The 24,858-nt window shown below is 38.3% G+C and overlaps 1 protein-coding gene across 1 annotated transcript in view; it reads right to left on the reverse strand.

Moving 5' to 3' along the window:
* rabgap1l (RAB GTPase activating protein 1-like) overlaps positions 1 to 24,858 on the reverse strand; it is a 110,825-nt gene that overhangs the window by 74,306 nt on the left and 11,661 nt on the right. Inside the window, exons 4-13 of the mRNA XM_080473154.1 lie at positions 23,057 to 23,261; positions 20,917 to 21,091; positions 19,687 to 19,844; positions 19,462 to 19,572; positions 17,692 to 17,758; positions 16,223 to 16,325; positions 14,940 to 15,106; positions 11,324 to 11,453; positions 6,101 to 6,194; positions 4,210 to 4,360 (exon numbers count right to left, since the gene is read on the reverse strand). Coding sequence (XP_080329280.1) covers positions 4,210 to 4,360; positions 6,101 to 6,194; positions 11,324 to 11,453; positions 14,940 to 15,106; positions 16,223 to 16,325; positions 17,692 to 17,758; positions 19,462 to 19,572; positions 19,687 to 19,844; positions 20,917 to 21,091; positions 23,057 to 23,261 — 1,361 coding nt within the window. The remainder of the gene's footprint in view (positions 1 to 4,209; positions 4,361 to 6,100; positions 6,195 to 11,323; positions 11,454 to 14,939; positions 15,107 to 16,222; positions 16,326 to 17,691; positions 17,759 to 19,461; positions 19,573 to 19,686; positions 19,845 to 20,916; positions 21,092 to 23,056; positions 23,262 to 24,858) is intronic.

The raw sequence follows: 24,858 nt of genomic DNA on the forward strand, positions 1-24,858 counted from the left end.
TATAAAACCCCCAGACCTCGGTCCTCAGGAAGAGGTTTATTCAGTGTTCCTACAGTCAGAAACAAACAAGGTGAAGCAGCTTTTAGTTTCTACGCTCCTCACCTGTGGATCAAACTTCCTGAACACCTGAAGACTGCTGACACACACTTCTTTTAAATCAGGACTTAAAACATTCTTATTTGCAAAGGCTTTTGAATACAAAATGTATTTTACTTACTTTATGAAACTTATCTTAATAAATCGCTTACCTTATTTACTCTACTTTTCTTCATTATTTGTTTTAATGCATTTCTTTCATTTCTTCTAAAGCTTTAATGTATTTCTTTATTCTGTATTTCTTTAATTTCTTTGTAAAGCACTGTGAATTGCCTTGTGTTTGAATGGTGCTCTGTAAATAAATTTGCCTTGCCTTGCCTGAATCAACAATAAGACGGCATCCCCGGGTTTGTTTTTCACCTATTCTTTAAAATGATGGAATGATCATTCTTGTTTACTGTCGTCACATGCCGAAATTTGTTTAACAGTGAAACATATGCACAAAGACTGAAAAAAGAAATAGCACCGCCTCAAAGATGTTAAGCAATATCCAATCTGAGGTATGTGGAGAAAGACCCTGTTAAACTTCTGATGGTAACCATCGAGTCCAGGGAAACATCCTGACCCCTGCTAACACACTGGCTGAGTTGAGAGAGAGATTGGTTTTTTGAACAGTCTGGAAATAGCTGGTTGAGCTTTTTTAAGCAGTGGGTTCAAGCGTGGCAGCACACCTTGGGCTTGTTCGGCTCCAGGGATATGAAAAGGTTGTTCAAATGTCACCAGCAACCCCTCAACCCGGGACTCCGAACATAGTGCTGTGTCAGCCGAGAAAAGAGTTATTTGTGAATGTCTCAGATGCCCTGAGGTTATGGTGTGTGTGTGTGTGTGTGTGTGTGTGTGTGTGTGTGTGTGTGTGTGTGTGTGTGTGTGTGTGTGTGTGTGTGTGTGTGTGTGTGTGTGTGTGTGTGTGTGTGTGTGTGTGTGTGTGTGTGTGTGTGTGTGTGTTTAAATGTGAGTCGTACAACCCTGAACATGACACTTGTGTTCAATGATATCAAAATCCATGGTGAGCCACGGGCCACATGTCTTTCATTGGATCACCAGGTCAGTTTAACGCAGTGGTTTTCCCAATGGCAAAAGACTCAAGAGTCTAAACATGTGTCTGTTGATCCTTACTGCAGGATATCTGGTGTTACGCAGCACCGATGCGACTCTTTAAGACCGACAGTCCAATTATTTACAGTTCAATCAGCATTAGTGTTGTCACTGAGCCAAGACAACAGACATTAATAAGCTCCACATCACCTCCACCGTTGCTGTCATTTGCCTCAGTTCCTTATTTGCCTGCCTCCTTCATCTTCCCTCAGTTCCATTCATTTGGCACAGCTATTAATAGCCGAGCTAACCACCTATCAATACCATCACCTCTCCAGCAAGACAGAATATGTGGGTGTGGCCCAGCTGGGGGAATAAATGATAAATGAGCTAAAGTGCAGAGGCGCACTCTTATGTAACAAAGAGCCAAGGACTAAAGAAAGGGAGTGAGGAGGGGGGAAAGGCACAAAGAGGAAAAAAAAAAGCATGGCCCACATGAAAAGAAAAGAAACTAAACAAAGCCACGCAGAGATATAGCATTGATGCAAAATAGGCAGTGACTGTGACAAACATAACTCTCTAAAATCATGGTAGAAAACTGCCAGTAGAAAAGGTAAAGATTGGAGAAATGTAGAGGGGGAAAGCTAAAAAATGTAGATAGAAGCGAAGGACAACAAAATATGTGAAAAATATGCCAGCTCTCCTCACATTTCTACTCATTCCTTTTATATTACTTTTAATCAGTCACTGCAGCCTCGTGTATAAGGGTCCATATACTTCCCTTTCCCAGTTATTCATTTTTTTTATCCATCTCCTCTCTCGCTCTCTACTTATTGATTCAGGCAGATTGTTTCATCCACTTCTGCGTAGCAGAAAAAAGACTTTATGATTATCTATGAAAGGGAGGATCCCGCTCTGCCTTGAATGTGTGTGCCAATCCTCCGACTGCTGCCTCTGCTGCTCTGTGGTTCAGGGAGCTTCCATACTTTCCTAACTGGTTTACAAACATCTTCAGATGGGTCAACGACTTTCATCGTAAATGGGAAATTACAGTTTTCACTTTAGATAATGAACTACTCAATAAGACAGCTACCGTTTAAAATATACATTTCTAAAACAATATAATATATATTTTAAAAAGGTACATCTGCAGAAAACAGCATTAAAAAAAAAACCCAGAGGTTCCAATACTTTATATCAAGCAGTCATCAAGATGTGTGTCACTAGTTCAAAGTGATCACTATATGGCAAAATTGCATATATCTTGAGTCCCATGCAGTGAATGCAGTTATTGCACAAAACAATGTCTTCATATGACTAACGCTCCCACAGATACACTTCATTCACTTTAACAGTGTATAATTCTCCTCATGTCCGTCTGCCTGCCACTTAACAACCACAAGTGAATAAGTCACAGTCAAAGTTAAGAGTAAAGGAAATATGATACTGAATATTGATAATAAAGCCCACATATTAAAAAAAATTTTCACAGAAATTAATCCGTTTTTAACAATTGTGATGGGATTATATAAGAAAAGTAATTCAAAAGAGAAATACTAAAACCTTGTCTTTTGAGGAAATGAAAGTGAGAACTTTTCGACATACTGTGCACCATCCTGATATTCAGTGTATCACACTGTTTAAATTTGTGATTATTTCATATACTGAGGTAGAAACTTACACTGACAACATGAGTTGTTGTCTAATCCAAGTTTCATGTGTTTGCAGACAAAAAGTGGAAAAAATGCTGAGAGATGACATTTAGAGAAAATGTTTAACCTTCAACATCACTGCCCAGAGCAGTAGTGACCATATGGACCCGACATACTTATTGGCAGGGTCAGTTTATGTTATCTGGTTTGTTGGTTTCAGACCAATCTAATCCAGTTTCATCTAAGTAAATGCCAGCAAGTTTGGGATGTTGATAAAAATAATGTAAGGGCTTGTGTAACGCAGATCTAACCAATGGAAAAAAAAAAAAAAAAAAGCAAGGCAAATATGCATTAGCTACGTGACAAAAATGATCCACATAAATGAATCCTGCAGTAGATCTCATTTTAATGTGCACAGTGTCACAACACCGGAGCTGTGTGAAAGCATCTTCAACCAACTGTACCAAGGAGTTTCTTATGAACATGGTCTGCCGAACAATCAACAGTTAAGTGCTAAAGGTTTAAAAATTCCGTTTGGCTTTATGCAAGCTCAGTTGGAAGTCAGACGGCCAGCACGAGCTGTAATAGTCCCGAGACAGCGCTGCATGAATTTAAATGTCACTGCTAAATTAAAACGTGCTCCAACTTGACACACAGTTCAAAAGGCCAACTCTAATGAAAGGCAGTATCAGTGGTAAGACAAATCACTGTGCACAAACGATTAGGTAAAAAGAACTCCCATTTAGTTTTATGACAGCAACCTGATCTTGCGGCTGTTCTTGTATGGTTGTCAATAAACCAGCACAAAGCGTCACCATGCTGAATGGGCAAAACAAGGCGGCAATAACATCCACAAAACAGAATGTTAAAATACTATCAACAAGCAGATTCAAATTGCACAAAATAACACATTATATTATGGCAAACAAGCAAGAGTAACAGTCAGCAGAACCCCCCAGTAATGTATGCTCTGTGTTAATGTGGTATTTTAATCTGGAAGTGCTTCGGTGAAAAGAAAACTCCTTACTGTGAGTGTGCACAATACTTTATGTCGGTCAATCACTCCGTCATGGGGGTTTTTGTACTCAAACTTCCAAGTGAGAGGGCCAACGTGCTGATTAGCGTCTTCCATACGGAGTTGGATCTGTCGCTACCAGAACAATTTGCGTATGCGTGGCAGCATGAACCCACAGTAAGTCTACCCCAACAAACTAAGTTGTAATACGATTAATCATGATGATGAATTAATGCCACGTTAAAGCTTTGATTTTGACAGACTAATTCTTTTTTAAAAGCGTAAGCCTGGACTTGGGTCACTGCAAGGAAGTCATGTCAGCCTCCACGGTAAGAAAAAGCACAAACTTTGTAGTAGACACTGTATCATAAATGAAACTTCTCCGATGCCCGCCCGCCCCCGTGCATTTACCTTTGTGATGAGAATGCGGTAGTGCTCAAGCAGGTCATGGTTGTCGTGGCAACCAGCCAGCAGCTGCCAGACTTCAGCTCTGAGTGCTTCAGGAATGCCACTGCGGACCAATGAGGGCAAACCCTTTGGACGAGTGGACAGGTTCCCATGCCTGGTACAGTCACAAACATACACAGAGAAAGCCAATCAGCTGTGTTACACAGTTCATCCAATGGAACGACTTCATGATTTCAAAATGCGGCTGGACTTTTGTTTTTTTCTTATTCTGTGCTCTAAATGTTGCACGATGCCATATTGACAGTGAATACCGAAGATATACACAGAGCTGTGCCGACTTGTGGATTTGAAGGCATCCGACAGCCAATCAATAAAAGCCACAAATTCCTCTAACAGAAAGATCAATATAGTATTATTGTCTCTAAAGACACCCCTGAAAATAGGAACTGGTTATGGCTCATGTATTTTTGGATGTGTGAGTAATGATTGTGGAAAATATATACTTTTGTCATTTTCTACATCAAATTTCTTTTTGGGCAAAAACTTAATAAAAAACGTTATACATCAACATGATGGTGTTTCCCAAATGTCCGATAGAAATAACAAAATGTTTGATCCATCAGATTTAGTCGATGCCATTTCTAATCTGAAATTGTTGTTTTTTTTACCAAAAATATGAAACCACACAGAAATCAAATATTACTTTTAGAAATGTTTCATTTGTGCTCCAGAGACTGATTCTTGATTATTGCGCCATGATTTTGTCAAACAGCACTGAAGGCAAGCGAAGGAACCTCCTGATTGCTCAGAATAGTGTCGCATACGCATTCGTATCTAAAGAAAATAAATGATTAAATGATAAATGATTTTGGGGATCACAATATACCTATAATCTGTTTTATTTTTATTTGTATAATCTATATTTGTTTAAAGATTTTTTTTTATTCTATTGGATGTGCTACTCTAGGAAACTGGCTGGATGCTATACCATCAGATTCATTTTAAACAAATACATTAACTGAAACAAACTGAAATTAGACTATTAACAACGGCACGACTTCAGAGTGGTGCATTACTTACATTATTAAATACAGCAGTACACTCTTTAAATGAATTCTATATTGAACACAATTGTGTCGCTTATTTAACGAACAATAGCAAGTACATCTCTGCAGCGTGGGACACGGGCAGCAGTTCTACTGTGTTCCCACGTGAAGAAATGCTCGGCTTTTGAAAGCACACTGTCAGCTCTTTTTAATGACGCTTGAAATCTCATCATTATGCATTTATTGAGGCCATATGAAAGCAATTTCTCAATAAACTTTACTTCATTGTGCTGATGCAACAGCGAGAAAACAGGCTGTGAATGCAGCACAGAATATATTTTATTCAGTTAATAATCTGCACACAAAGTCGTACGTGTCACTGCCATATGTCATAAAAAGTAGATCATTTGTGTTATTTGCAGATTTTATATAATACTCTGAGGGTTTTTTTTACTCTCTTCTTCCATACATCACATTTGAAATGAATTGCATACTTCATCAAAGTTTCAAGTTAGTAATCCATATGAACTGGGATGCAAAAGACGAAAGAGACCCTGGCTTGGTACAGTAAATCACAGGCTGCGGCTGATTTACTTTGCAGCATTATTGTGTCACATCCGAGTGCTTTTGCACAAGATGAAGCAGCTAAAGGCTTTGCCATTCATGAACTGTACCATGACTCATCCAGCTGTGCATACATTTTTTTTTTTCCCCAAACATACAGTATATCAAAATCTCCCCCGTAACTGATTTCAAATGTCTGTTCCCATCGCATTGAAATCTATTGCTTTTGAATTTCTCAGTGTCTGCATTTGTTACTCCTAATGTCTCGTTGGAAGAAGGCGTACCATCTGTTCAGGATTCCTCCCCAGGACTCTAGTATTTTCTCAGGACAATCTTTGGAGACATCTCCTGTCCCACTGGAGAGTTCACTGTCGCTCTCTGCAAAACACAGGACAAGTAGTTACACATTTAGAGCATGAAATTGATCCCGTCAGACACCAAGAAACTTTGCAAACATGATTTCATACAGTTACTCAAACACTATATAGACAAAGCATGTATGGACCAACACTGTAAACAGTATATGTTGAGTTTCTTTTGTCTATTAACTAATTAAGCACACCATCAAAGTGATAGGACATGTAGTCTCAACTAATTATGCTGGCAAGCTAAGGACCACAAGCGGTCTTACCTCATGACATTTTACTGTGCCATCCTAAAATCTGCTCATACTCATGGCACATACGGTAGTTAACAAGAGGCAAGGGTGCGTGTGGAGTGCCTACACCTTTCATTATTCATGCTCGCTGTGCTGATTGCCACTTGTCTGCCTCACAAACTATCAGACTACTTGTGTTTGGATACAGAAGCACTTATGAGATGAATTCATCTCAGCACAGACACTGCCAACGAGAACAAACACAGCCACACACGAAGGCCAGCACGATAGAAATGTATATCACATGATGCTGTGCTATAGTGCTTGTGTTAGTTGATTTCCTAAAAAAAACTGAAACAGAACAAAAAAAAAAGAAAAGGAAACAACAACAGTGAGATTAATTGCCCCGAGGTCTGGATGTGAGTGTGTGTAGTCGCCTGTGTTTGGCCTGTGATGGACCGACAACTTGTCCAGGGTGTATCCTGGCCTTGCGTGTAGAAGATGGTTGAATGGATGAAACTGTTGGAGAGCTACAAAGCTGATGTGTGTATCTTAGTGGAGTAGTACTTTAGCTTTAGTTGTTACTATTTCAGAAAACCCGTTTCCTGGAGAAACTAATCCCTGTCTTTTAGACACCAAAAATGAAGCAAAGCTAATTATGGAGCGTCTTCCCTAAACTAATTGAGGAAACTTTAGACCGAAGCTCATGAGTGAATAATGGAGGCAGATGTGGAATGCTATACCAATAAAATTATGGAGAAACAAATGAAAAAGACCTATTTGAAGGAGACACTTAAACCCGAAACACATGAGTTCACAAACTAGTTGAGCTGTTCAGTATAACAACTCAAAATGCATCGCTTACTTGTTGAAAAAGTGAATAATAACCATTATGGATTTCCATTTATCAGTAACTTAGTAACTTAGACAATACTGCCATAATTACTGCACCTTGATTTCATAATTTCGATCAATACAGATGAAATATTTCAATTTCATTAATTTCCTAGGTTTATGTAAAACCACTGGACACTTTCATATCTCAACAAGGCATTATTAAGATTAGGCTGTTTGAAAACAGCTTAAGCGTTTTTAAGATTTAGTTTTCCTGTAAAACAAAATAACTGGACATTGTTCAATCTGCAACCTGTTTACTTTTTGAAATGAGATCAATTTGAGTTTAGAGAAAACTTGCTTGATTAGGATTTGTAAGGACTCATTACTGGTATAAACACAATTGTTTGTTTTATCTTTCAATCCAATGATGTAAAATGCAGAGAATCAGTAGCAAAATGAATGTTTCTTGCATTTGTCTTTGAAGAAATTGAAGGCTTGCTTGATTAAGATAGAAATAGATGAGCCGATTTGTATTTTTTAAGGCTCTTAGTGAACACAGAAAGATTGATAAGGGAAAAAAAACATTAAAAGTAACACAACACAAGCTGAATTCTCAGGGAACGTCACTGGGTTTGACTGATATCTTGACAACAAAGAAACACCACCAGAAACAGCTCTTGTAAATGTTGAAAGGAGTCATTTACTCCCACTGAAGACTACGGAGGCCTTGACATTTATTAATGAGTAAAGATATTTTCCTCTTGCACATGCAGCCACTATGCTCAATGCACTGCTGCTCCTATACATCCTCACTGCCTCAGCAGGAGCTTTTCAGCACTTTATAAATGCTTGATGAGTCCTTTCAAATGGTTTAGCCCCAACACAAAGCTGCTGCTGCTGTCCTCAGATTTGCAAAGGCCACGTGGCAGGAAAGCGTGAGCCCAATGTCACTGCCAGCTTACCAGGTGATGAAAGAAACTGTGAAGACAGAGGCCATTACTGTTACCTTTTAATCTGGAAAGGAACTTAACACTCACTGCTGGATTACTTTCAGGCAGGTGATTGGCTTTTTACGTACGCTCAAGTTATTGAAGGTAGCTTTAGGTTTTACTCAGCTATACAGGTACATACACTTATGTATGAGAACAGTTTGCATGTGAATAGAGCATTCGTAAGTGGATGTGAGCTTGACCATGTTTGAAACTATAACAAAATAAACAATCACAAAGCAACTGTGAGAGAAAAGGCAAGGAAAACGAATGTTAACTTGAGTCCTATTTTCCACATTACAGTATCCGAGGGGGGAAAAAAAAAAAATCCACATGAATTGAATGTGTGTATGCACAGCGGTGGCATCTGCTCTTGGAGTGCATTCATTTCTGTACACAATCAGAGTGACCTCCAGCTCCTCAGCCCTGAGCGCCTCCAATTTTCAGCTCTGGGAGAGGAGATGGGCATTATAGAAAAGGGTCCGTTGAATGGCTCCCACAGTGCTGGCTGAAAGCTGTCACTTCGAGCCTTGGTGGCCGACTCGTGACTTTGAGCGAATCTGAAGGGAGACGTGGGATAGCCACCTCTACTTTGCCTGTTCTGTTAATATATTTTAGTACTTCAAGGTGAAAAGGCAGAAAGCTTTTGGGCAGGAGCAAAGAAGAGGGAATAAAACAGAAAAATTAAGATACTCCTCCTGTGTTAGTCTTGCAAGGCTTTTATGTTTCAAAAAAGGTTTAATTTCATGTTTAAAAATTTTACATTTCTTTTCCACATTTGCATTTTACTTCCTAAAAAAACAGGGTAAATACTGCACTGTTGTGCTTTGGTCACTGTAGTACATAGGACTTTAGACATTTGTCTAATTTCAAAAAGTACACAGTAAGAGTATAAGAAGCTACATCTTAATGATAATACATTTCAGGTCAAAAATGTAATCTTCAATAAAATTTAAATGGCTGCAGAGAAGCAACAGTGCAAACATTGTGATTTTTGGATGAATAAAATCCCAAAGGGATATAAACATATTAATATTAGTACACATCCACATATATGCATACACGCTACAGTTAATTGAAGATAGGAATGTGCATCGTTCTCCACACCTCTACAATAAAGCATACAGCCTGAATTGTTGCCAACTCTAATCTGCAATACATCCACTACCAGGCCAGTGGCCAGCTGGACACGCCAGTCCTGTTTACATTAGTGGGTAAAAACTGGGTCATGTTTGGGGGAACCACTAGGGTCTTGCAGCCAGTGTCGGTGCTGTTATTGTAACTCCACTTTTGCTTCCATCCTTCTGACAATGCCGCTATTTATGGTTAAATAGTCACTTTATTGTGGCTGCCCGCATGCACTGGTCAAATTGAACTTCACAAATTTTGCTGTTTTCAACAAAGTGCAAAGCAGCCAGGTGACATTATTTAGACTTGTACAGATCTGCAGAAAAATATTACATCCAACATGAAGAAAACATAACTGTTGTTGATATTTTGTTTCATATTATTGTCTTTCATTTCTTCAAAAAGCATTATTTTTTATCTCAAGCCGCAATAATATTTCTATTTCTTAATCTTTGTAATGTAATTGGAGGTCTTAGCAAAACCATGTTTTATTGTAGGGTCTTTTTGGTTAGAGAAGCCTGTTTATTTTGCCTGAAAAAGGGTCTGTGAGGGTTTGTTTGACACCGCAATGCTTTAAACTAACAAGCCCTAACAGGATTTCTGGCTTATAGCGCTGCAGTGATGCTCCACACGCTTGACACACGAGCAAATACACAAGCGTGCATAATCACACAAATAACTCTCCAAAACCCCCAAGATTGTGCCCGTAGCTTATTGCTGTGCAGAGTGTAGCACATACACAAAACCTGTCGCGAAACGCAGAATCACACCCATTATACACAACTGAAATCACACAAATTGCCACACTCACTAACCCATGAGGCACACAAACAACTCCAACCACACATTAACAACTTCAACCACACATTAATGTACATACTTGCTGAGGTTCATGGGCCTAAACAAAATTAGACTTCATTATTGATCAATGTCAGCTACCAAACAATATTCACATGCATGTGACACGGCCATGCAAAAGAAACACCCAAGTGATGTGTGTTGCTAAACCTCTATTTCAGATTCAGTGTTGTACCATGTGTTTTGTTCGAGCTTAATTTATTTTTATTTTTTTTACATCTTTGAAGATGCAAAGCAGTACAAGCAAAGTATTTGATGATGCATGTTACTTTCTTTTCTTTCTTCTCCCCCTTGACCTGTTTGGCAGCACAGTGTGTGTGTGTGTGTGTGTGTGTGTGTGTGTGTGTGTGTGTGTGTGTGTGTGTGTGTGTGTGTGTGTGTGTGTGTGTGTGTGTGTGTGTGTGTGTGTGTGTGTGTGTGTGTGTGTGTGTCCACAAGGTATGTTTGGAACTTGGTGTGAGGAAGCCAACAGCAACACCCGTGGCTCCCCGGGCCAGTTTGTCCGGACCATACCACCCATGCGCCCCAACAGCCCAGTAACACGAGCAGGCCCCAGCAAATCAGCTCGGAGAAGACCACAACCCCCAGCCCTGGAGGCCCCTACCAAAGCCGGAGGGGAGCCCTGTGCACCCCCAACACCATATGAAGAGGTGGGTGCATTATGTGTATCTAAAGTGTGATTAGGAATTGAGGAGTAAGTGAGGACCCGGGTGTTCCACAGCTGTGGCAGAACAGCTGCCACAGCTGTGGCAGAACTCCCAATGTGGCAGAACCCCAACCTCAGAACCTCCCTCAAAAAAAACCTTATTTGACAAAGTCTATTTAAAATTGTGAGTGCTGCAAGATCATTTGAGGGATCAGACCACTGTAAAGTAGCCCGGAGGGGGAGGAGGCATTTTTCAATCAAGCGTTGAAAAGTAAGGATGTAGATTGAGTTTTGGCAAACTGTTCCTGTTTCTTCTTAAAAAAATAAAAAAAGAGTTTTGATCATAATAAGCACTTCTATTTGATTAGGTCTACGAATATTAGGAAAGGCTGAAACTGGGGAAATGAGGAGAATACATACACCAACAAAGGAGAAACGGCCACCACAATACCTTCATCAACCTCCTCTTCCTCAGTGGGTGAAGTCGGTTGTCTGCCGTCTGCATTGTTTTTGTCTGCCTCTCTTTGAAGAGTCACCACCTCATAGACAGCGTCGCTTTGACCCACTCTGTCAGGTGCCTGCTGTACACACATTAAAACATACATTCAAAACGGTGTCCTTCCATAGAAAATTATGATTAAAACATCTTGATACAAAAAAAAGTTCTTAATCTGACTTATTGAGATGTTCAATAGTGATGCAACAGGTGAACTGTAAACAACCAGTGCTGCTGTGCAAGTACAAATAATATTCAAGGAAAGTTCTTGACCTGAAGGATATATTCACCAATAAATACCAGAAACCTGGAATCAAGAATAAATAAACAACAACTGTGGCAATGTTTCATTGGTGTATGTGTTAGCACAAAAATGATGTTTATTTGGACATGGTTGTCAACCTAGCTGCAGTCAGGTTAAAATTGAACCAGATGTTATTGATGTTAATATCGCATAAATTGAAGAGAACAATATCAAATTTCCTGAATGTTTACCTGGAGGGCTAGTTGGCGAACTCCAATGGCAAAGATACATAGATGCTGCTTGGGCCACTGAATTGTATGTCAACATCACAGTCATATTGGATAAGGAGTGTTTAGTGTGGAAAGCAGCTGTGTCTATTGTACTCTTAAATTAGAAAACTACAGCAGTTCAGCAAAACACTTTGTTGTACCCATCTGAATAAAAAAATCTAATATTGATAAATGTGGGACTAACATTAACAAGTGATTAGGAAACTTTTTATTGTCCGTCACATAGATAAGTTGTTCTAAGACAGAAAAGTTCCAAGAATCCAGACACACTATAGAGCTGATCTAAACTAAGCTTAATCCTGAACAAACAAAACACACACTCACGCACGCACGCACGCACGCACGCACGCACGCACGCACAAAAGTAAGAGCAAATAGAAGATGATACTGCTGATCAATCCATCAGATTTATGTGTAAGTGAAGAAGGCTCAGAATCTATTTTTCATTGAAGCAGGTGGGAAAAAAATGTTGCAAATCTGGTTCAGATAATAAGTCTGTGGTGCTTCAGATGATCGTGACCATTTGGGAAAAATAAGACGACAGGGCTTGATATTTTATAGGTGAGTGCATCACCTCTGATTACCATCTTCAGCAAAATCCTCCATGCAATATTATCTTTTAATTAACACTTAACCACAGCACCAATCCAACACTCTTCCATTTACTGAAGAGATAACTAAAGAGGCAATCAAGCAGACGAGTCACACCACCACTGTTAATTACCCACACGCAAATAATGAGACAGAGCCTCTTATTAGCTTCCACAATACTAAGCTTCGCCACGGTCCTCTGCTCTGCCACCTCCCTACAGCCTACTTCGAGGGATCTGTTATTTAACAGGGGAGAGGAAGCTTATGGCTTTACTATATCTCTTAAGCACCTGCAGCAGATGCGCAGGCGGAGGTGTCCCAGTGTTGATAGCAGTTATGAGAGGAAACACCATTTCTCAGCCCGTCAAACACGTTCGATAAAATTCAAAAGGGTAATACTGATAATGTAAGGTGTCTGCCATTAGATGTTAATAAACACAACGGATGGGTTTTCCCACGTAGCACACGTCCATCCATCATATCAACTCTTTCCAAATTGGTTTGGGGTAAGTTAAAGGTGATTCCATCTGGATATGTAGGAAAGACAGAGTGCATACATATAGATGGCCAGGGCGCCACACTACCACAAGGCTAACAAAGAGAGACACACCAGCACTCATCCACACACTTACACCTAAAGCCACGAATTATAGAATATCAGCTTTGTAGAGATCCAAACAGTGGGAGCTTCACAGATGGAAAGAGAGGAATGGAAGTCAGCTGATGATGTATTTGCATCTTTCAGGCCAGATCTTTAGCTTTTAGTTCTCTTGGGGACAGTATCTGACGGGTCAGTGACACACCATAATGCCTCCAGGCTGCCCACTCTGACCTACTCTGTTATTCCTCTGATTCTTCAAGCTGCACATTCACTCGGCCCATTTGCTATTGGTCTGTTTGGAGAGATTTGTCTGGTTTCAGAACTGGTGTTAATACTTCAAGCTGTGAAGCTATATAGTTAGTGTATATCAGTAGATATTGCATGGCTTGAATTAAATTGTGATATCAAATCAGTGCAAACAACATAGCAGGATAAAGTCATTCATTCATTCAATTGTACATCAATGAGCTGTATCATTTTGCCCATGTTAATTTTGAAGATATTTTCAAACCTTGATAAAATTTGGTTAAGATTCATTAAAATGTATTCCAATAGATTTCTTGTTACATTAAGCACACTTTTTTGAGTGAGGCTTTTTTATATTAGATTTTTCAAACCATGCAGTGACAAGTATTTAATAAAATAATCAGTAGATAGGTACTGCACACCTATTTGACTTTTTTCAATAGTGACAGATGTAAAGCATTTTATTTTTCTTCATATATTAAGATGAAATTCAATGGAGAAGCCACAAAATTGCACGTTTGAAGCGATCGGTAAAAGTAAAAATGTGCGTCTTCCATGATGCAAAATCCTGCAAAAATCTGTTAACTGTCGTGCTGTTTCTTACTACTACCCTTGGAGTTATTCAATATAGTTATGGCACACACAATGCTAACACTGAAATACATAAACAATGGTAATCATAGAATGATCAGAGGATGACAATCAGAAAATATTCACAATATTCCAAATATCCAGTGACAACACACTGATTCAAAGGGATTGATTTTAAGTTATCTTATTGAATTCTTTACACTTGACAGATTATGAATGATAATCCCATTAAAATCAACATTGAATAAAATAATAATAATAATGCATGGGTTTTATATGGCGCTTTTTTCTATGAAACTCAAAGCGCTTTCCATTGCATTATTCATTCCCTTCATGCTCGATAATCAGATTGATGTCAGGGTCGATTTGCACCACAGATATTGTTTGATTCAGTCAGTGGCCCAGTGTCGTAATGCTTTCCACTGTGACTTTGGCCATTTGTGACATGTGCACAGGATCCCACACTCAACTTTAAGCAAACGTGTGCCAGTAATGAAGATGGATTTGTTAACTCAACACATCATGCTCGGTGGGCTCATTATGCAACTATCATGAAACTGTAATATGAAAGAAGATTTCCCATTGTTCAGAAGATCAGGAATAGACAATACACATGTCGTGAAATTATGTGATGGATGAGCACAACACTCAGACAGTGGAAAGGAATATGGTGTGCGAGAGACACACAGACTCTTACTGACTCATGAACGGGGTTAGACCATGTCCTCTGATCAGATCGTGATTTCAACAAGAAAGAGCCAATCTAATCAGAAGTGTTCATATGACTCAATCATAATCAGATCAGTGTTTCTTCGGATTACATGTGGTCCTTATCAGCCGAGCGACTGTCAAGTGAGTAGATATCAATTATTTATAGCCAATGGTTCAAAAACCACCTTGACATCACATGATTTTAACCACTCAGAGAGCAACACAAGAGTACATGAAGAGCGATGAGCATGTTTAATTCAGCTTCTTTTTAGAATTCAAAAGGTTCGGTGGAGTTACCTGTCTGAGTTTGAGGTAGAAAGTCTCGCTGAAGGTCTTGCGACTGAAATACCAGAAGCGTTCATTTGATGGGTAGACCCTGACAAGGGTTTCCAACAAGAAGCGAACTGGCTCCACCACTTCCGTGACTACCAGGTCCACGGCAACTGTCATGTGAACCTGCTTATCTGGAGCAGAGCAGAAAATGAAGCAAAGCAAGAGAAAAGTGAGATAATGATGGATCGGTTATACCGGAATTGTTTGGTTTGTCTTTCCAATTGTTAGAGAATTGTGAATTGTGGTTTGTCTGTCATTCCACTTAGGATGAAGCAACCTATTAAAGAAAGGCTCTTTGAGACTGCTAAAGGATGATGGATGATTTCTCTTTTCTTTAAAGTAAGCAAAACTAATGATAAAACCACGACGAAAGTTTAAAATTCTAGTTTATAATTATTTCAACCTGTCATCTGTGTGGTTGATGCTGAGAGGGAGAAAATCCACCTCATGTATCCTGCAGGGATGCCACACCCTCTAGTGGATACAATCTCAACTAAAGTTGTAAAAAATGTGTTATGCAGAAAGAGTTTGTACTGTTGTTTGCATTGTTTTATGTGATATGACTTTGATTTAAAAAAAAAAAAAAAAGATAATAATGTAGTCCTCAAATAGGCCACTCATTTCCGGTTTGTTTCTATTCTTTTATAATTGCAGTGTCTACAAACAAACATCAACACTGAAAATAAAACCTGCTTGTGCAAATGTTTTCACAGTATTGAGCCATCATGATCATGTACCTTAAAAATAAAGGCAAAAGTATAGGAAATCAAATATTGAGACTTTTCTACAGAGCGTGGTAAGAACTATAGAAATACACAGAAATTGGATAAAGACATGTATCTTATCTGTCCTGCCATTTCCACACCACACTTGGACAATTGTTAGGATATAAATGAGTCTTCTTTATTTGTACAGATGAAAACATGGGGTTTTTTCTGACGTGTATATGACAACACATTTTGAAACTTTCAGACTTGCAAAGCCTTCACAAGCCACTAAGTCCATTAATGTGTTACTGTAATAGTATACTAAATATGATAGTATACTAAAATACAAGTGCATGTAGAAAATTAAAAAACAGCTTTAGGTCATTTTAAAATCGGGAGTATATATTTATATATATATATATATTTTCTTTTTAAAAGCAATACACATTCTAAAAGTTGTACAGTTTTGTGACTCTTACTCTCTGAATGTACTTGTTGTAGGTTGTTTTAAGAAAGTTGTTCGAGAAAACGTATGCTGACCTTTGGGCGTGTCTTCATTCAAAGGCTGGAAAGCAGCCATGTTGGGATTCCATGTTCCTGTGATGACGTATGCCTTCCCATCAGAACTCTTTCCCATTGATTCCTGAGAGAGTCAATGGACCATTTTCAACTTTTCACAGGCAGTTACAGAAAATTGAGTCAATAAACAACATAGAGGTTCATGATCCAGATTAGGACTGCACAAGCAATATAGTTAAGAGATTAGATCAATAAAAAGGTTCAGTCAGTAAGGTGACACATTTTTGCCAAAAATTAAATACCTCGTGAAGAGAAAAGTAGAGTTCCACAGTATTTATACAAAGTCTCTGGGCTACATGTAAATATACATTTAAGCTTGTGTCTGTGGAGTATGTCCAAGATTCAAGATAAACTTGATAGTCTTTCCTGAGGTACACCAAAGAAATGAGAGTACTAAATACAGTGTATTTTGAAAAGTTAAATGCTTAACAATTATTTAGAAAATTAAAAAAATAACATTCAAAAGCCTACATTTATCTCTTTCTGTCAAACTGTCAAATGTCTAATGACTCATCCTGAAGGGTCTTACTGCTGCTGCATCAAAAAGAAACTGTACATTTGCAGCTTTGCATGGCATCTCGCAGCAGTTTTCCGATTTTGACTAGAAGAACCGGTTCACTCGCCAGAACTGGCTGCTATAAATGAGCAGAATTAAGCACCTGCGGCTTAGTTGGCAGAGCACATTGTCTTCTAATCTTAAGGTAGACTATGTCGCTACATGGACTCGACTGTATATGTCAGGATCACTGAAAAGACAATAAACTTGTCATGTGTGAATTTGTGTATCCCATAGGTGTGTGAGTGGGTGTGTTGTGGCTACTCTTTTGTCCCAAAAATCGTAATAATGAGTCGCCTTTTTGAGGAGATTTTTGACTCACAGAAAGGAAAAAAAACACTTGTGGGGAGATTGTCCACGTTTTAAAATAAAGTTGCAATTTATTTAAACAAACAAAAAAAATATTTTCCGTAGATGACTTTTATTTTAAACACAAATACATAAATCTATATACATTTATATAATACATAAATTCAGTTTCTACAGGTCTGTGTGCCTGCGGTAGAAAAACTGTCACTCCTTCCACACTCACAGCTGCACCTACTCCTGATTCTGAGGAGGGCCTGACTAGGAGGAGAGAGCCACACAATTCTAATCATCAAATAAACTACAAAAACAACAACACTTCAAATAATATTTCTTATCATTACGTAAGTTTGCATCAATTTGACAGAGAAAATTTTGAGTCTGAAGTGGCTCTAACCGGGTGAATGTGATCTACAGTGCACTGAAATAGTTCAACTTGTTATACAAGGGAAGTCTGTGTCTTAAACATTATTTTTCCAGGGGGGTGGGGGAAATGCAGACATCATTTTATATGACCTTTAAGCACCGTAACCTTGGAGTCATGAATAAAATAAGTTATTCTGCTCACCATGTCTAGAAGATGCATGTCACTGTTGCACACCTTTTGTCCTGGACTCAGCAACATCCCAAAACACCTTAAGAGAGGACAAAGGTGGCGAGAACCACAAATCAATATTAACAAATTACTCTGCAGAGATACATCGGCATTCACCAGCAGGCTCAGTCAAGGAAACTGTATGGTGGAAACATCATTAAATTATGGTCAATAATAATATCTTGAGTGCACAGAAGTGAATCATACCCTGGTCTGTTAATGTATCATTTTAAGAAGAGTGAATCAGAGAAAAGAAACTTGTAAAATCTAGTCTTAAGCACAGGCCAGTCAGAAAAGTTATTAAATGACCAATGAAATAAAGGCACAAACCAACAGAACCTATGCCCCACAAAATCTTGACTGGTCGGTCAGAAAGGCTTTGATATAATTCAGCCCACAGTGTGTTGTCTCGCTGCGGGCCCAGATGAACTGAGATTGGTATAACCAGTGTAAGAAAACAGGAAAGCTCGAACAACCATGACTACCGTGTTCTTAGTGCTGTTTTATTACAGTAAAGTGACATTATCTGTTGGTTGAAATCGAGTAAAAAAAAATAAATGCTTCAAATGGTCCCTTCAGCTTCACACTCGGGGTGCCATCTGTTCCGTATATGCATTACATAAGAAGAGACTCATAGCATGTATATTGCCTGTAGCCTCTGCATTGCCATCTGCAAGTTTCCTTCTAAATGGCCTGAATTGTTAAGACTTTCAGGTAAGAGACAATCCTCCTAAATGAAGAACTACTCAGCTGCTCACAGATGAGTACAGTACACATAATGTACTACGCCCACACAACACATGATGCAAAAGCTAACAGTGCTTCAAAAGAATTACTGACTAAGAACCTGAATAACTATCAAGAGCTGCCAAACACATGCTTGAACATTTCACTGGGGATCTGTTCCAGTCACAATCGGGGTTTCCACTGATACTAAAAATAAAGCCGAGGGCAGGTGTCCATCACACTGTGATAGCAACGAGATGCAAAAGGTGAAGATGAAAAGGGGAACTGGCCCAGTGTTTTCAGAGCTGGTCGAGCACATAAACACATGAAAAGGTGGGACAGCAGAAAGTTCAAAGACATGAAAGAAAGCCATAAATTATTTGCTGGCAAATTCCTTTTATTGTTGGGACAGATATTTTGATAATACGTTGTAGCAATGCTTTCAAGATTTGCATCATGTTTTACTTTTAAATGATGTTTTTCACACAGAAAATAATTGCATAGTATATATAAATAACACTTATAACAAGGCTTTATTTTTTTAAGCACTGTTCGGCATGATAAACTCTATTAGATGAGTTTTCTATGCATTGCACAAACTTACAAAACTAAAAAAAACAAAAAACAATAATAGTTTAATTAGCACATAACTAAAACTTCATCTGAGTTTATTGTCAGGCTAATGGAAGAGTAACAGAGAACAATAGTTACACAATAATGAACTTGCTGAGAAGTCCAGAAACCAGGACACACTTGCAAAAGAGATTGTTAATCTCATTGTGTTTTCTCCTGAATAAATAAAGCCTAAATGAAAATGAAATGAAATGAGAAACAACAGAGGCTTTTAGCTCCATCAGAAGTCAACCCAAGTTACAGAGCTGGGATTATAGATCCTCTATTAAACAAATTGAGTGAGAGATAAATGCAATAAAACACTTGTGAATGCACATTACTACAAAGACGCCATGACTTGTTATGCTTTGGGGTTTGTTTGTTTTTCCCTCCTATGATCCTCACCTCTCAATGCCCAGCTCCTTGTTGCACATCTGCTGAACGGAAACAACAACCTTCTTCTGAACACTCTGCCGCAGCTTAAAGTAGAATTTATCTCTGTCCTTAGGCACTGGACTGCAATGAGAAAATCTTTTTTTAAAAAAGCATGTAGATACTGTGTACACACAGTACCCAGTGAGTTTGTGTTTATTCTTTATTGATTTAAACCGTCACGTGTGGATCAGGTACCTGTAGTTTCCTTTGCCATCATCCTCTCTAATCTCCAGTGAGACAGTGAAGGTGTAGAGATCACTGTCAGGTGGGCTGGATGATGATGCGTCTCTGATGTCTGCTGGCCGTGACGAACGGCGAAAGGCTGTTGAGAAGCTGTACAAGATACGGCTGACCTGTGTTGAAGAAGAAGAAGATAAATACACAGAAGGACATACAATTCAGGTTTGGTAGGAGAAAGAAAAAAGGAGTAATTGAGCATAATGAGAATATCTAAAATAATAGTAATAATGAAGACACTTAAATGGAATTCAGTACAAACAGAAGACAACAGTGCCCTCTGCTGGTTCACTACTGTCAGTACTTCCACTGCAGTAATCATTATGGGTACATTAAGTCTCAGTGCAATTTCAGAAGAAAAAGTTGAAAGTCATAGACATTTTTTCACTACAAATACTAATTATGAACCACAGTCATCAGACAACTATATCCCATAAATGTTCAGCATTTATTGGATGTAATAGCTTAACTTTAATCTTTTTTTTAATTCACAGGCAAAAGTTTCTTAGATTAATTTTGTCCTCATGTTGATTAAATGTATAAAGATTGATTTCAAATACTGAAATACAATAGAAAATTTATTTTCCCCCATTAATACATTTAAACACATAAGTCGAAGTAATTCCAATATTTTCATGGAATTCTTAAAAATGCTATTCTATCAGTCATGAGAACTAGAATTAAAATATCTCAAAATATTACAATACTTCATAAAATCTGATTTTTTTTCTTCTTAGACCTTATTTCATTATCACAATCATATTTGAAACTTTTGAGTTTTTGAGATCAAGCAATAAATCTTAAGAGGGAATAAAAAAGAAGGAATGAACTGAGCTGTTTGTGCTGAGAACAAGACACACTCCATCCTTCTTTTTGAAAAAAGCACCAGATTAATGGCACCTCCAGCCAAAGGAAAGTGTTAGTCTGTTAGGTCAGATGCTCGAAAAGCAAACCAAACACCAATTATGACATTACATACGTGTAATCATACAAGGGAATTATGTTTGGTGTCTAAGTCCATTAAAAGATGAAAATGTACAATTGGCTCTAATGAAACAGGGATTCCCCTTAAGTTAACAGAAATTGTGATTTAACGCACCACTCTATCTGAACATTTCGGCATTAAGTGGTTTATTCCAGAGAGGAAACCATGCTGAGCTACAGTTTGACTGAACATATATAACTCACGGCCTCTTTGATGTGACAGGAGAAAACGTGGATCTGGAAGTCCTCAGAACTCCGGTAACTCTCAGTGAAGGAGAAACAATCACTTTCCACCGAGCCCTCTCGGCCACGAGCACAGAACAGCACCTTGTAGATGGGGAACGAAGCGATCTCCGTGCCGGAGGCCTGGTCCACAATCCTGGGGAAAGGTATTTCACTTTAATATGGAGATTAAGCTTTGGACTAAGTTGCATTCTGTTATACTGATATCTATAAATATAATCATATATTTAGTTATTCAGCTTTTCTGATCTTGTGTCATAATACCAGTTACAATCTAGACAAATACAACGTAAAAGAATACACTATTTGATGATGACAACCTTTGAAAAATGTTTTAACTATGTTCAGCCAAGCTCCCATTAAGTAACCAATTTGTTTTCGTTTTTGGCAAACTATTTCATTTTGGTAAATAAATAAAATAAAACTGATTCCTATTGTCACATCCTATTTCTTTTCTGATGCATCTCAGTTATTCATGTTCAGTTTTAATTATGAGTCAGGATGACTAAAACCTTTTTTCTCAACTCCTCATATTGTACTAAACTGTAACACCTTGTCCTCTTTTCAAATATGAAGGACAAAAAAGCACATATTAAGTCACAGTAAATGATTTACCAAACAAATAGTACCATAGTAAGTCTAACAAGTCTTTATATTTATATTAAATGTTTGTCTTTTCTACCAGTGCTTGGATCTGTGATGAGTCTGTGTAAAGAGCATACACTACACTCACGTTAATGCGCTTTAATGATACTTCTGAAAATTCATTTTTCTGAATGTTGAGAGAGCCTTTACTTTTCTTCTTATATTAAATTATGTCAATCTTAAAACAATACAATAAATGTATGTTTTCATACCACAGCAGGGGAATTCATTATGTCACAGCAGCATATAATAATAATGACTAGGGAGAAAAAAACAAATGCGAAAAATAAAACATATATAAAGTATGTACATATATGCCACACAGTCCTGAATATAATGTGGAGGAACTGAGAAGACAATAACATATAGACAACACATTTGAGTTTGAGTCTAATAAATTAATTTTTAAAAAGGTTGAAATTTAATGGCTAAGGGCCATGATTATTTATTTTTTTTTTTTGCAAATATTTGGGAATTAAGGATACCAGTTACTACTTAAGCTGCCATAAGTCAAGACTGCTGGAGGTGGGTCCTCCAGCAGTCTTGATTTAGCTTCTTTCCTTTCTCGATCACCATGTGTCACTATTACATGTCAACATTTCCCTCTCTCGTAGTCTGTGCTCTTTTTCTCTCTCTCTCTCTCTCTCTCTCTCTCTCTCTCTCTCTCTCCTTCTCCTCCTCTCTACATCCCTGCAGGTTCTCTGACAGTGGAACTGAGGTTCATGGTCTGAAGCCTCCTGCCCTGATCCATCTTCACTGACAAGATCTATTGTCTGTCCTATCCATTTCTCTCCTTCTATCCCCTAACCGGAAGAGCAGAAAGCCGCCACCTCTGAGCCTGGTTCTCCAAAGGTTTCTTCCTCTAAAAATTGGAGTTTTTCTTTTCCACAGAAGGTTATGCTTGCTCGTGTAGATCTGTTAGGTTTTCTCTGTAAAAGGGCCTTGAAATGTCTTGTATTTGGCATTACTTAAATAAAGTTGAATTGAATTGAATTGGTTCAAAGGGGCTCAAGGGCTTTTGGACCGATTTTCTGTTTTCTGTTTCTTCGACTGTCAAGGCATGCTCTTTTGATAAATGCAGCATGTGGTTTAGCAGTGTGGTGTTGATTTATGCAAAGCCTGAAAGGGACATATGAATGGGAGCAGATGTAACTCTATAACCTCAAGGAACTTTTCAGGATCGAAGGAGATTTTCCAGATGTTGCCTAAGCTGCCTACAGCATGGCATCCAGCTTCCTGCAATCGGGTGACTTGTGAGATTGCAAATTATTACCTTTTGTTGTTGTTTACGTTTGACATAAGTGTCCCAACGTTTATGACATTACATAGACATTATGGATAATTGACATATTAGGTCATGTTCGTAAAAGCTTCTACTGGTATAATGATGGTGGTGCTGAGTCTGTTTCCCTGTGTCAAACTCATGCACAGAATTTCTTTCACTTGTCTGGCTGACCTCACAGAACCCTCCGGACGACAGGGGACATGCAGGGTGATGGGGATGGGGATGGCACTCTCAGCTCGCAGTGTCTCCATGGCCCTCTGTGCTTCTGCTTCATTGCGAGGGGCTTTGACCCATGTGCAGCCAAGGTAGGACAGCTTGTTGAACTGAACGCTGTCCTCCTCCAAGACTGCAGCGCTGGATGGTGCTGGACACGCATCTGTGGACGGACCAAAAATGTGCTGATATTATCATTTTGCTCTGAAAGCTTGCTTCAGGAACTTTGCGGGGGGGGGGGGGGGGGGGGGGGGGGGGGTCAGCGAAATGCGAAATGACCTTTGATTTACAACTTTTACACTGACAAACAGGAAGCAGAACAATGAAAGCAGCAGCTGCACTTCCACTGCTGACAGGCTACAACTCAACACCACATTAACCATTTCCTCTTATTGCAGCTGTGAGGAACACAGCTGGTATGGATGAAAAATATATATATTTTATGATACGAGGCAAGTTAATGGATTGTTTACTATAAGCAAACATTTATGTTTTAGATGTAAATTCCATTTTATGACCTTCATAACCATATTTTTTCACCACTGACAGGATATAACATGTAAACGATATCTCCTAGTCAGCTTGGGATGGTTACAACAGTCAAACCTTCGCGGAAGCAATAAAAGGGAGTTTTGTACCCAAATAGTCCTTTCCGTGACCTCCCAGACCTCGTAATATGACTGCCTAATTACAGACTTGATTCTTTATCGTGACGTAATTTAACAACCAGTTATATTAAAAACACCGTTAAAATAACTGCAAGACATCAAACGTTTGGACAAAAGGACAAAACACACCCTCATTGTGCATTTCTTGACTATCTAATATATTGAATCAAGATAAATCTAGGCCATTGTGACTACAATTGTAGTCATAGGTGGATTATGCACAAAAAAACCATCCAACATTACCATTGTGGGACAAAGTGGAAGCCAGACAGTCATTTTGAGTGGCTACATTTGGGTTAATTGAATCTAAATATGTAAAGAGAAATACGAGTGATATATTTGGAGTAAACTGGCGCCTTCTGAAAAAAGAAATGTACAGTATCACATTCAAACATAAAATTTCATGTTGCACCGACATAAAATGTTTTAGCATTTAACATATTTCAAGCAGTCACTCAGTATCTAGTTAGAACATGATTAAGTTTCATGGTGTATTATGATTATTTGTTATCATGTTTTGTGTTAACTGGTTACTTTATCCACGACATATGAAACATTTTAAATGTTGAAGATTAATGTCTTATGTTTCATGAGAAAATGTGAACATATCAGTCCACAAAGTCATGTAGAAATGTAAAGAGCATGGTGATAAGTTGGAAGACAAGAAGAAACTCTAATCCAATTTTTGATTCAGACTAAAATGTTAAAGTGAAATTGCAAGTTTTACCTGAACATAAATTGCACAAATAGTGTAATACTATTGGATTACAAAAAAAATAAAAAATCTATCTTGTACTGGTTTTTACAAAATGAATATGGCCTGATACACTATTCCTCATTTTGCTCTGTTGGAAATTTTTAAGAAGTTTCTGTTGCATTGTTTAAATTTTGGTTGGTGATTTTCCCATTTAGTTTCATGCTGTGTTTCACATTTGTTAACTTATTACTATTATTAGTAGTACTTGAATAATGGGGGGGGGGGGCTCAAAGAAACTGAAATCTGTGTGCAGTACATCAGTCCGTGCTAGAATGTTGTTCTTGTTGATCTTTGATTGTAGTCATAAGCCTTTAGTCCATTCTTGAAGCTCTGGA

Source organism: Lipophrys pholis (genome assembly GCF_963383615.2).
Source record: "Lipophrys pholis genome assembly, chromosome: 10".
Classification (NCBI taxonomy): Eukaryota; Metazoa; Chordata; class Actinopteri; order Blenniiformes; family Blenniidae; genus Lipophrys; species Lipophrys pholis.